Source organism: Drosophila innubila (genome assembly GCF_004354385.1).
Source record: "Drosophila innubila isolate TH190305 chromosome 2L unlocalized genomic scaffold, UK_Dinn_1.0 4_B_2L, whole genome shotgun sequence".
Classification (NCBI taxonomy): Eukaryota; Metazoa; Arthropoda; class Insecta; order Diptera; family Drosophilidae; genus Drosophila; species Drosophila innubila.
The window spans coordinates 1,689,219-1,703,082 of record NW_022995372.1 but is presented as its reverse complement, the minus strand read 5'-3'; the positions used below and the strand labels follow the sequence as shown (position 1 = coordinate 1,703,082).

Here is a 13,864-nt window from a genome sequence, read left to right as displayed (position 1 = left end):
GGAACGACTCCAATCAACTCCCCTAAATTTACAGCACCCGTTGTGGTACAACCTTGTCAACCCTCACCCTGTGGACCTAATTCGCAGTGCCGAGAGGCAAATCAACAAGCTGTGTGCTCCTGTGTGCCTGGTTATCTGGGCACACCTCCGCTTTGTCGTCCAGAGTGCACTAGTAGCTCGGAATGTCCTGCCCAGCTGGCCTGTGTGAACCAGAAATGTATCGATCCCTGCCCTGGAACCTGCGGTCGCAGTGCCCAGTGCAGCGTGGTCAATCACAATCCCTTCTGCACCTGCCTGCCCCACTACACGGGAAATCCATTCGTAGGTTGCCAGCAGATCATCGAACCACCACAACTTGATAAAGTGCCCCAGGATCCTTGTCGTCCATCACCGTGTGGTGCCAATGCCGAGTGCCGCGCCACAGGGGAAACCGCCTCTTGCACTTGTCTGCCGGACTTTGTGGGCTCCCCGCCGTATTGCAAGCCAGAATGTGTTGCTAACTCCGAGTGTCCCTCGAACCTAGTGTGCATCAAACAGAAGTGTCGCGATCCCTGCCCTGGACTGTGTGCGACCAATGCCATTTGTCGCGTTGTCTCCCATACAGCGATGTGCGTTTGCAGCCCTGGACTGACTGGCGATCCCTTCACGCAATGTCAACCTATTGAGCGGGATGTAGAAATCATCAATCCGTGCCAGCCTTCACCTTGTGGATCAAATGCCGAGTGCATTCAAAGGAATGGAGCTGGAGCCTGTCAATGTCTGCCAGAATACTTTGGTAATCCCTATGAGGGTTGCCGACCGGAGTGTGTTTTGAACTCGGACTGTCCATCAAATCGTGCCTGCCAGCAGCAAAAGTGCCGCGATCCCTGTCCAGGCAGCTGTGGACAGAATGCCGAGTGCAATGTGGTCAACCATACACCGATGTGTTCCTGCTTCGTGGGATATGTAGGAGATCCTTATAGATACTGTAACCAGCCTGCAGCACGTAAGCTAGTTCCAATTGTCATTAGTAGAGTCGTCTAACCAGTTATGTAGACTTGATGTAGTTACTAATTCGGAGTGTATTATCTAATCCTAACCCTAGCAATTGTCCACGACTATGTGAATCCTTGTTCGCCCTCGCCCTGTGGCTCCAATGCCCAGTGCCGTGAGGTGCAGGGACAAGGAGTTTGTTCCTGTCTACCCGACTTTATGGGTGTACCACCCAACTGCCGACCCGAGTGTACTTCCAGCGCTGAGTGCCCCACCGCCCAGGCGTGCATCAATCGCAAGTGCGTTGATCCATGCCCGGGTGTCTGCGGTCAAGGCGCAATTTGTCAAGTTCGCAACCACAGTCCCATTTGCATGTGTCCCCCAAATCTGATCGGTGATCCCTTCGTGCGCTGCTTGCCCCGACCAACACGTAAGCATTATAAGTGACCCAACCATTGTATAAATACCAACGTTATGGTCATTATTAATTAGCACCACCACCACCACCACCACTAAGGGATGAGGTTCCCTATAGAGATCCCTGCGTACCATCACCATGTGGTCTCTATGCCACCTGTCGCAATCAACAGGATCAAGCTATTTGTGCCTGCCAGCCAAATTACTATGGTGCTCCACCGCATTGTCGCCCCGAGTGTACGATCAATGCCGACTGCCCCACCCATTTGTCTTGTATCAATGAGAAATGTCGCGATCCCTGCGTCGGCGCATGTGGTCAGCACACAGAATGCCGTGTGATTAACCATACTCCCAACTGTGTCTGTCTGCATGGCTTTGTGGGCGATGCCTTTACGGCCTGCCAGCCTTCACCACGTAAGCCACCTGAAGCGAAGAATCCGTATGATTTAAGTATATCAATTCAACCACTTCCTATAGCACTACCTGCCTATGAAGAGCCCCGAGATCCCTGTAATCCAAGTCCCTGTGGCAGCAATGCCCTCTGCTCTGGCCAAGGACAATGCACATGCATTGCCGAGTACCAAGGCGATCCCTTTGTCGCCTGTCGTCCCGAGTGTGTCCTTAGCTCTGAGTGTCCCCGCAATCGCGCGTGTAAGCAGCAGAAGTGTGTAGATCCCTGCCCTGGCACCTGTGGTGCCAGCGCAATCTGTGAGGTGGTGAACCACATTGCCATGTGCCACTGTCCCGCAGGCATGACGGGCAATGCTTTCGTTCACTGCAGCACTGTTCAAAGTAGGTTCCCTCAAAATTCAAATCTGAGAGAAGCAATTCATTGAGTACAACCTTTGACCCTTTAGTGGAAGTCTATCAGAATCCCTGCCAGCCATCGCCGTGTGGTGCCAATGCCGAGTGTCGCGAGCGTCAGGGACAAGCCATCTGCAGCTGTTTGCCCAACTATTATGGCGTACCACCCTCCTGTCGTCCTGAGTGTACCACCAACTACGACTGTGCTCCGAGTCGGGCCTGCCAAAACCAACTATGTGTCGACCCCTGTCCGGGTGTCTGTGGTGCCTATGCCGAGTGCCGGGCGGTCAGCCACAGTCCCTTCTGTAGTTGTCGCCCAGGGTACACCGGCAACCCATTCGTGCAGTGTCACATTATTAGTAAGTTGCCCACGCACCACGAAACAATTAATCGCTCAACTGAAGTCTTAACCACAGTCGAACCCTTGCGAGACATTGTGTCCAAGGATCCCTGTCAACCCACGCCCTGCGGTCCCAACAGCGAATGCCGTCGCATTGGGGATACTTATTCGTGCTCCTGTCTCGAGAGCTTCTTTGGAACTCCACCCAACTGTCGACCAGAGTGCTTATCCAACTCTGATTGTGCCTCATCGCTGACTTGCATCAACAATCACTGCAAGGATCCCTGTCCTGGTCTCTGCGGCAGCGGTGCTGAGTGCCGTGTGCTAAGCCACAGCGCCATGTGCTACTGTCAGCCAGGCTACACTGGGGATCCCTTTGTGCTTTGCTCGCCGACACAGCGGGATCCACCCGAGGTTATACAGCCCTGCAATCCCAATCCTTGTGGTTCCTTTGCGGAGTGTCGTGAGCAGAACGGGGTTGGCTCTTGCCAGTGCCTGGCTAATTACTTCGGCAATCCTTATGATGCCTGTCGCCCCGAATGTGTTCTCGACTCCGACTGTCCCTTTAATCGGGCCTGTATCAATCAGAAGTGCCGCGATCCCTGCCCCGGCAGCTGTGGCCACAACGCGGAGTGCTATGTGCGCAATCATCTTCCCACCTGCAACTGTCTCGACAACTATGTGGGTGATCCCTACATTTCCTGCAAACGCGAAGACAAACGTAAGCAGTTGCTAACTGAAAGCCATTGAGGAAACCTCTCCACTGAACCGCCTTTCCCTTTCTTACAGCCATTCGCGAGTACGTTAACCCTTGCCAACCCTCGCCCTGTGGCCCTAACTCGCAGTGCAAGGAACTCAACGAGCAGGCCGTCTGCTCCTGTCTGGTCGATTATGTTGGTCAGCCTCCTGGCTGTCGACCCGAATGTACACTCTCCTCGGAATGTAGCTTCGACAAGGCATGTGTGCATCACAAGTGCATCGATCCTTGTCCTGGCGCTTGTGGCAACAATGCCCTTTGTCGTGTCACGAATCATGCACCTTTCTGCGCCTGCCAATCGGGCTACACGGGAGATCCGTTCACGCGTTGTTATCCCGTGCCACCACCTCCTGTACAGGTGCTCGACGAACCCACTCGCGATCCCTGCCAGCCCTCACCTTGTGGAGCCAATGCCCAATGTCGTCAGTTACATGATCAGGCCGTGTGTACCTGCCTCGCCGGTTACTTTGGAACACCACCGAGCTGTCGACCAGAGTGCACCACCAGTGCTGAGTGTCTGCCTAGCCTGGCATGCATTAATCAGCGCTGCGTGAATCCCTGTCCTGGCTCCTGCGCGTACAATGCTCTCTGTAGCGTAAGGAATCATGTTCCGAGCTGTCAGTGTCCAGTGGGTTATGTGGGTGATCCGTTTACCGCCTGCCAGCTAGAGCCACGTAAGCAATTTAAAACAGTCCTGGAGTACCCTTGGTCTCTACCATTTCATCGTCTTTGTCTTTAGCCCAACCCAAGCCCGTTTTGAATGATGATCCTTGCCATCCCTCACCCTGTGGACCCAATGCCCAGTGTCAAAATGGTCAGTGTACCTGCCTAGCCGAATATCAAGGTGATCCGTATGTAGGATGCCGTCCGGAGTGTGTGCTCAATGCCGACTGTCCGAGAAATCACGCCTGTGTTCATCATAAGTGTGTGGATCCTTGTCCTGGTACCTGTGCTCCCAATGCCATCTGTGATGTCCTCAACCACATTGCCATGTGCCGTTGTCCCACTGGCATGACAGGCAGCGCCTTTATCCAGTGTGAAACTCCTCTAGTGCAATACTCGCCGCCAGTTAACCCTTGTGCTCCTTCGCCTTGTGGTCCCAACAGTCGATGCCGCGTGTTAAATGAGAACGCTGTCTGCACGTGCGTGGAGGATTATGTGGGCACTCCACCCAACTGTCGTCCAGAATGCACACGCAACTCGGACTGTCTGCCACATCTGGCGTGTCAACAGCAGCATTGCATCGATCCCTGCCCGGGCACCTGTGGCTACAATGCCCTTTGCCATGTGGTCAACCATGCTCCAATCTGCAGCTGTCCACCGCGTCACATTGGCAATCCCTTCCTGGGTTGCCAACCAGAACCGCAACACGATGTTGTCGTCAAGAAGCAACCCTGCCAACCCTCACCTTGTGGTCCTTACGCCGAATGTCGCGCTGTCGGAGATCAGTCACAATGCAGCTGTCTGCCTACCTATATAGGAGCACCACCCTACTGTCGGCCGGAGTGTGTGACGAACTCGGAGTGTAGTTTCGACAGGGCCTGTGTGCGACAGAAGTGTGTGGATCCCTGTCCAGGCACCTGTGGAGCCAATGCCATTTGTCATGTGCTAAGTCACATGGCAATGTGTTATTGTACGCCTGGCTACACGGGCGACCCCTTCAGCAGCTGCCACCAGACACCCATACAACAGGCGGAACCCTTGCAGCCATGTCACCCCAATCCTTGTGGTGCCAATGCGCTGTGCCGCCAGGAAGGCAACGCCGGTTCCTGTCAATGTCTGCCTGACAACCATGGCAACCCCTACGAGGCCTGTCGACCCGAGTGTGTTTCCGACAGCGACTGCGCATCGGATAAGTCCTGTCAACAGCTCAAGTGTCGCGATCCTTGCCCAGGTGTCTGTGGTCTCAATGCCGCCTGTAGGGTCCTTAACCATCTACCCACCTGTCATTGCTTGAATGGTTTTTCAGGGGATCCCTATCGCTATTGCCAGTTGCCTGAGAAACGTGAGTCAGAAAGTACAACCCAGAAACAATCCTTATATCGTCATCTTGTCTCTTAGCTATAATTAAGGACTATGTTAATCCCTGTCAACCCTCACCCTGCGGCCCCAACTCGCAGTGCAAGGCTCTTAATGAGCAGGCCATCTGCTCCTGCTTGTCTGAATATGTTGGGGAACCCCCGAATTGCCGTCCCGAGTGTGTCACGAGTGCGGAATGTGCCCATGACAAGTCATGCATCAATCAAAAGTGTCGCGATCCCTGTCCCGGTGTCTGTGGCTCCAATGCCGAATGTCGGGTGCTCCATCATGCTCCCATTTGCAGTTGTCGCCGGGGTTATCAGGGAGATGCTTTCTCCCGTTGCTATCCTGTGTCACGTAAGAATCTGAAGAAGCACAACCTGAGTTGGCATTCAACTTTCCTCATCCTGTTTACAGCCCCGCCTCCTGCCTTGGACGTTTATCAGAATCCTTGTGTTCCTTCGCCTTGTGGACAGTACGCCGAGTGTCGCGAGAATCAGGGTACGGCTGTATGCTCCTGTAGGCCAAACTACTTTGGCAGTCCACCCAATTGCCGCCCCGAATGTAGTATCAACGCCGACTGTCCCGCCCACTTGGCCTGCCAACAGCAGCGTTGTCGGGATCCTTGTCCCGGTGCTTGCGGCTTTAATGCACTGTGCATGGTCATCAATCACATACCGACGTGTCAGTGCGCGCCTGGCCTAACTGGCAATCCGTTTGCATCCTGTCAAGCCCCAGCACCCGCTCCTCAGCCACCTCTACTGGACACAGATCCCTGCCAGCGCGTGCAATGTGGCGCCAATGCCATCTGTCGGGATGGGCAATGCAGCTGTCTGCCTGGTTATCATGGCAATCCATCCATTGGCTGTCGTCCCGAGTGTATATTGAGCACGGAGTGTGCTCTTAGCTTGGCCTGCGTGCGTCAAAAGTGCATTGATCCCTGTCCTGGCACCTGCGGCTCGAATGCCATATGTGAGGTGCACAACCATGTAGCCATGTGTCACTGCCCCTCCGGAATGACAGGAAATGCCTTTGCGCAGTGTGTGCCACTTCCGCCACTTCCACCACGTGTGATTGCTGATCCCTGTCAGCCCTCGCCCTGTGGTCCCAATGCCCAGTGTCGCCCGATCAATGGACAAGCAGTCTGCTCGTGTCTGCCCAAATTTGTGGGCGTGCCACCCTCATGTCGTCCGGAATGCATCAGCAATGCTGAGTGCCCACTTTATCAGGCCTGTCTACAGCAACATTGCCGTGATCCCTGTCCAGGCGCCTGTGGCTTGAATGCCGAGTGCCAGGTGCTAAATCACAGCCCAATATGTCGCTGCATTAATTCATATACTGGAAATCCCTTCGTCGCCTGTCATCTGCAACCGCCGCCAGTGCCAATTCAGGATGTAATTGATCCTTGCCAGCCTTCACCTTGTGGCGCCAACTCGGATTGTCGCAATGTGGGCAATAATGCTCAATGCAGTTGCCTGCCGGACTTTACAGGAAGCCCACCCAATTGCCGACCTGAGTGCGTCAGCAGTGCTGATTGTCCCACCAATCTTGCCTGTCTGAATCAAAAGTGCCGCGATCCCTGTCCAGGAGTCTGTGGCTCAAATGCTGAGTGTTATGTGATCAATCATACACCGATGTGCGTCTGCTCCGGCGGTCATAGTGGGAACCCCTTCGTCAGCTGCTATGTGGTCAGAGACGTGCCTGAGACCGTGTCTCCTTGTGTTCCCAGTCCATGCGGCTCCAATGCCCTTTGCAGTGAACAGAATGGAGCTGGAGCCTGTCGCTGTCTACCCGACTTCTTTGGTAATCCCTACGAGGGATGTCGTCCCGAGTGTCTCCTCAATTCAGATTGTGCCAGCCATTTAGCGTGTTTCAATCAACACTGTCGCGATCCTTGCTCTGGAGCTTGCGGCACAAATGCTGTGTGCCATGTCCGTGATCATCTGCCTCAATGTAGTTGCCTCAGTGGTTTCGAGGGTAATCCCTACAGCTACTGCAGTGTCCTACGCGAACGTAAGAAAATGCTAAACGAAATAGCTTCAAAATTAGAAATTTATACAAAATCTTCATCGATAGCTCCACGTGATCCTGTGCCATTGGATCCGTGCCAGCCCTCACCTTGTGGACCCAATTCTCATTGTCGTCAAGCGAATCGACAGGCTATCTGCACTTGCCTACCTGATTTTATAGGCTCTCCACCCGCCTGCCGCCCGGAGTGTACCATCTCATCGGAGTGTGCTCTGGATAAGGCGTGCAGCAATCATCACTGCGTCGACCCCTGTCCGGGCGTTTGTGACCGTAATGCCGCGTGTCGCACCATCAACCACAGTCCACACTGCAGTTGTTTGCCCGGCTTTACGGGTGATGCCTTCAGTAGTTGTCGCGCAATTCGTAAGAGCCCGTATTTCTCCCTCTTGGTTGCAACTCCTCCTTATTTCAATAACCTTACAGCTCCCGCCATCAGCTACGATTATCCGAGGGACACTTACCGCGATCCCTGCGTTCCCTCGCCCTGTGGCGCCTATGGGCAGTGCCATGCCCAACGTGGTCAAGCTGTGTGCACCTGCCAGCTGGGCTACTATGGCGCACCACCCAACTGCCAGCCCGAGTGCGTCATCAACTCAGATTGCGCCTCTCATTTGGCCTGCTTGAATGAAAAGTGTCGCGATCCCTGTCCCGGCTCTTGTGGCATCTCTGCCCAGTGTAGCGTTGTTAATCACACGCCCGTTTGCAGTTGTCCTGTGGGTTATCAGGGTAATCCTTTCGTTAACTGCGCACCGATACCACCGTCTCGTGATCCACCCGCACCACATGATGCCTGCAATCCATCGCCCTGCGGCTCCAATGCCGTTTGCAACAATGGACAATGTACTTGTCTGTCCGAATTCCATGGTAATCCGTATGTGGGCTGTCGGCCGGAGTGTGTGCTCAACACAGACTGTGCCCGGGACTCAGCATGTCAGCGCAACAAATGTATCGATCCCTGTCCAGGTGCATGTGGTGTAGGCGCCATCTGCGAGGTGCGTCAACATGTTCCCATGTGCCACTGTCCACCCGGCACCTCCGGCAATGCTTTCGTTCAGTGTGCAGTAGTTCAACGTAGGTTTTCTTCTAATACGTCAGGAATACTGAATAACCTTGCATTTCCCCTTATAGCTGATCCTGTCTTGCCCCTCAATCCCTGTCAACCGTCACCTTGTGGCAGCAATGCCCAGTGTCGTGTGGCCAATGAGCAGGCTGTCTGCTCCTGCCTTCCTGGCTACTTTGGCACACCCCCTCAATGTCGACCCGAGTGTACCATCAACTCGGACTGTGCCCCACACTTGGCCTGCCTAAATCAAAACTGCCGCGATCCCTGTCCAGGCGCCTGCGGACAGCAGGCACTCTGCCAGGTCATCCGACACACACCCCATTGTAGCTGCCCCATCGGATACTCGGGCAACGCTTTTGCTCTCTGCCAGCGTCTGCCACCGCCTCCACTCATCCAACACGAGCCTGTTAATCCTTGCCAGCCGTCGCCCTGCGGTGCTAATGCTCAGTGCACGCCTTCGTCGGATAGAAGCCAGGCGCAATGTAAATGCTTGGAGAATTACATCGGAACGCCGCCCCAATGTCGACCAGAGTGTCTAACTTCTGCGGAGTGTGCTAATCAATTGGCCTGTATTCAGCAGAAGTGTCGCGATCCTTGTCCCGGCGTATGCGGCCAGGCAGCAACCTGTCAGGTGATCAGCCATGTGCCCTCGTGTATTTGCATTGCGGATTACATTGGAGATCCCTTCACACGTTGCTATCCGCGTCCAGCTTTAGAACGAGATCAGCTTAATCCTTGTGTGCCGAGCCCTTGTGGTGGCAACGCTGTCTGCCGTCAACAGGGAGCAGTCGGTTCCTGCCAATGCCTTCCCGAGTATTATGGCAATCCCTACGAGGGCTGCCGACCCGAGTGTGTCCTCAACTCTGACTGTTCCAGCCACTTGGCATGTCTTAATCAACATTGTCGCGATCCTTGTCCGGGCAGCTGTGCCCCCAATGCCCAGTGTCACGTGGTAAACCATGTGCCCATCTGCAGTTGCTATCCTGGCTTCAATGGCGATCCCTATCGCCACTGTCAGCTGCGCCAGGCGGAACGTAAGCAAACTCCTCAGACATCACATGCAACTTGCACTAACCCATCATATTTTGTTTTACTTGCACCACCCCTTTGTGTCACCCTTTCTACAGCCGTCCCAGTGGTCTACGTGAATCCCTGCGAGCCCTCACCTTGCGGTCCCAATGCTCAATGTAAGGACCTGCAGGGTCAGGCAATTTGCAGTTGCCTGCCCGATTACTTTGGTACTCCCCCCGTCTGTCGACCCGAATGCACCACCAATCCCGAGTGTCCCCACGACAAGGCCTGCATTAACCTCAAGTGTCGCGATCCCTGTCCAGGCGCCTGTGGCTACAATGCCATCTGCCAGCCACTGCAGCACCGAGCCCGTTGCTCCTGCCAGCCCGGTTTTACTGGCGACGCCCTCGTGCGCTGTCAACCTATACCGGTTCGTCTGCCACAAAGTGAACCCTACCACGATCCCTGTGTGCCCTCACCTTGTGGATTGTACGCCCAATGTCGGGTGGCAAACGATCAGGCTATCTGCAGTTGTCTGTCCCAATATTATGGCACACCACCACATTGCCAACCCGAGTGCACCCTCAACTCCGATTGTCCAGGTCATCGTGCCTGCATCAATGAGAAGTGCAGAGATCCATGTCCAGGAGCTTGTGGTCTTAACGCACAATGTTATGTGTTGAACCATATTCCCAGCTGCTCGTGTCCTCGGGGTTATCTCGGTGATCCATTCCATCGTTGTTACCCAGCACCAATTGCAGTACCTTCCACTCCAATTGCGGATGATCCTTGCCAATCGTCTCCTTGTGGCACAAATGCCCAGTGCACAGGTGGAATCTGCAGTTGCCTGCCACTCTATCAGGGCGATCCCTATATAGGCTGTCGTCCAGAGTGTGTGCTCAGCACAGAGTGTTCCCGAGACAAATCATGTGTGCACAATCGTTGCATTGATCCTTGTCCTGGCACTTGCGGCTACTCCGCCATTTGTGACGTGCACAATCATGTGGCCATGTGTCATTGTCCGGCTGGTATGCAAGGTAATCCATTTGTGCTCTGCCAGCCAACACCACAAGTTGTGGCACCACAACCAGCACCACTACAGCCTTGCCAACCTTCACCATGTGGCAACAACGCTCATTGTCGCGCTGTGAGAGATCAGGCGATCTGCAGTTGCTTGCCCGGCTACTATGGTAGTCCACCCACCTGCAGACCCGAATGCACTACTGATTCGGAGTGTCCGCTTAGCCTGGCATGCCTCAATCAACATTGTCGTGATCCTTGTCCAGGCGTCTGCGGTCATCAGGCCGTCTGTCATGTGGTCAACCATAGACCGCAGTGTGTCTGTCCCGCCGGCTACACGGGCAGCCCCTACACACAATGTCAACCCATTCGGCAAACTCCAATGCCGACTCCAACCGTAAATCCTGTACACCACGAGCCCCTTGATCCGTGTTTGCCCACGCCTTGTGGTCCACACTCTCAGTGCAGCAGTGAGAGGGGCGTGGCTACCTGTCGCTGTGAGCTGGAGCATGTGGGAGTGCCTCCCTACTGCCGCCCCGAGTGCATATCCAATAGCGACTGTCCCAGCGATCACGCCTGCATTAATCGCAAGTGCCAAGATCCTTGTCCCGGTCTTTGTGGTTTCAACGCGGTCTGTCGCACCAGCAACCACCAACCGAACTGTGTGTGTGCACCAGGTCTGATTGGCAATCCGTTTACCGCCTGCCAACCACCGCCACCATCCGTTCCAACCCCTACACCTCCACCGAGAGTAACTGCCATACAGACACCGCAGTTTGAGGAACGCCCGTTAGATCCTTGCCAGCCAAATCCTTGTGGTGCCAACGCCATTTGCAGTCGGCACCAAGGCGTAGGCTCTTGCAGCTGTCTACCAGACTATTATGGCAATCCCTATGAGGCTTGTCGTCCTGAATGCATCCTTAACAGTGACTGTCCCTCGCACAGAGCGTGCGTGCAGCAGAAGTGTCGCGATCCTTGCCCCGGTGTATGTGGCCTCAATGCAGAATGCCGTGTGGTGGATCATTTACCACATTGCAGCTGTTATAAGGGCTACACGGGCAACCCCCTAATCCACTGTGCTCTACTAGCACCAGTCGTGCAGCAATGTAAGCAACTACTGCCGAGACCTTCCTCGACCATTTGTAACCCTCTCCCAAAATTTTCTGATCCAGCAACCATAGTTCACCTCAGTCCATGTGATCCATCTCCTTGTGGGGCCAATTCTCAGTGCCGCGAGAGCAATGAGCAGGCCATCTGCTCTTGTATGCCCGATTTCTATGGCAGTCCACCTTATTGCCGACCTGAGTGCACCCTCAACTCTGAGTGCGTTTTCGACAAGGCCTGTGTACAGCACAGATGCATCGATCCCTGTCCTGGAGCTTGCGGCATCAATGCCGAATGTCGCGTCCATTACCACAATCCCATATGTTACTGCGGACCCTCGCACACTGGAAACCCCTTCACCCGATGCTACGAGAATCCCAGACGTAAGATTCCATATGACACGACCGCCAATTTCCAGATTCCTTCTAATAATATTTCTTTGGCTTATGCAGCTCCCACAAATGTTCGACCTCCTATATACGACACAGCAGCACCACCCTATCCGGTTGCCATACCCGGCGTGGCTTACATTCCCTCTGAGTCGCAACCAAATCCACCCACATACCAACCCTCACTATATACGACACATCCTACTCAAACTACACCACAACCAAAACCAGGTGTCATCAACATTCCGTCGGTATCGCGACCATCGTCACCAAACACGCAACCACCGTACTATGAACCACAAAACCCCGCACAACAACCACAACCGACACCGGGAGCTATCAATATTCCCTCAGTGCCTCAGCCGGTGCAACCGACATCAAAGGCACCGGTCTTTATCTCATCACCAAATCCTACGACACCTGCACCACAGCCAGCAGTTATCAATATACCATCAGCATCCCAGCCACATTATCCGTCACCTCAGCCTGCTTTCTACGATGTAAACAATCCCGAAGCACAACAACCTCAGCCACCAGGTGTGGTAAATATTCCGTCAATTCCCCAGCCGTCGTATCCAACACCACAACCTCCAGTCTATGAAGTGAATTATTCAACAACACAGCCAACACCACAACAGCCTGGAGTTATAAATATTCCGACAGCACCACAGCCGCAGCCTCCTGCACCACAATCTCCAATATTCGTACCGTCGCCAGTAGACACGACTCCTTCACCACAAATAAGCATAATCAATATCCCATCGATACAACAACAGTCGTATCCAACACCTCAGGCTCCAATTTATGATGTCAAATACCCTACACATCCGACACAAACGCCTGTTCCAGGTGTTATCAACATTCCCTCTGAACCACAACCACAGCCGATACCTCAGCCACCCCGTCCAGCAATATACGATGTTTACTATCCGCCACCACCACAAATTCCCGGAGTTATAAATATTCCGTCTCTACCCCGACCGACCTATCCGACACCACAATCTCCTGTGTATGTGGCAACACCACCAGCTCAGTCGGCGTATCCATCTCCACAAGAACCGGCTTACGATGTAAATTACCCTACATCACAACCAACACCACAACAACCTGGAGTTATCAACATTCCATCACATCCACACCCTGTACACCCTACACCACAACCACCGATATATAGTTCATCTCCTCCAGAAACGACACCTGCACCACGTCCAGGAGTTATTAATATACCATCATTACCGCAACCGCCTTACCCAACACCTCAACCTCCGATTTACGATGTTAACTACCCATCACAGCATCCACCTACAGTGCCACAACCGACGAATCCGTCTACTCGACCTCCAATCTACGACGTGAGCTACTCTACCCCACAGCCTACACCAGAAAAACCAGGAGTTATAAACATTCCATCAGCACCACAACCATCGTATCCCTCACCACAATCTCCACTGTACATTCCATCCCCATTGGCCACTTCAAGACCTGCACCGCAACCTGGAATTATCAATATACCATCGGTACCGCAACCGCCTTACCCAACACCTCAACCTCCAATCTACGATGTGAACTACCCGACGCAACAACCAACTCATAATCCAAGTGTTGTGAACATTCCTTCATATCCAGAGCCCGTTCAACCAACTTATCCGACGATATCAACACCAGCACCACAGCCTGGTGTATACAATATTCCTTCGGTACCCCAGCCAACTTATCCAATTTCGCACCCTGCAATCAATGTGAATCACCCCACACCACAACACCCTGGTGTAGTAAACATTCCTTCGGCCCCACAGCCGTCGTATCCATACCCTCAAACTCCGACCTATGATGTAAATCCTAAGCCACAACCAAGGCCAGGTGTCATCAACATTCCATCGGTGGGAGAACCAACTCCTACACCGACGCCCCTTCGTCCGGTCTATGATGTTGCTACTCCT

General features: G+C 53.8%; 1 protein-coding gene across 1 annotated transcript in view; it reads left to right on the top strand.

The window, feature by feature from the left end:
* Window positions 1–13,864, top strand: part of LOC117780127 — a 119,854-nt gene that overhangs the window by 93,370 nt on the left and 12,620 nt on the right. Inside the window, 16 exon segments of the mRNA XM_034616539.1 lie at window positions 35–985; window positions 1,085–1,408; window positions 1,477–1,803; window positions 1,867–2,181; window positions 2,247–2,552; window positions 2,610–3,254; window positions 3,323–3,964; window positions 4,030–5,295; window positions 5,352–5,666; window positions 5,727–7,322; window positions 7,386–7,700; window positions 7,761–8,408; window positions 8,466–9,434; window positions 9,528–11,537; window positions 11,613–11,918; window positions 11,988–13,862. Of these exon segments, the coding sequence (XP_034472430.1) occupies window positions 35–985; window positions 1,085–1,408; window positions 1,477–1,803; window positions 1,867–2,181; window positions 2,247–2,552; window positions 2,610–3,254; window positions 3,323–3,964; window positions 4,030–5,295; window positions 5,352–5,666; window positions 5,727–7,322; window positions 7,386–7,700; window positions 7,761–8,408; window positions 8,466–9,434; window positions 9,528–11,537; window positions 11,613–11,918; window positions 11,988–13,862 (12,810 nt within the window).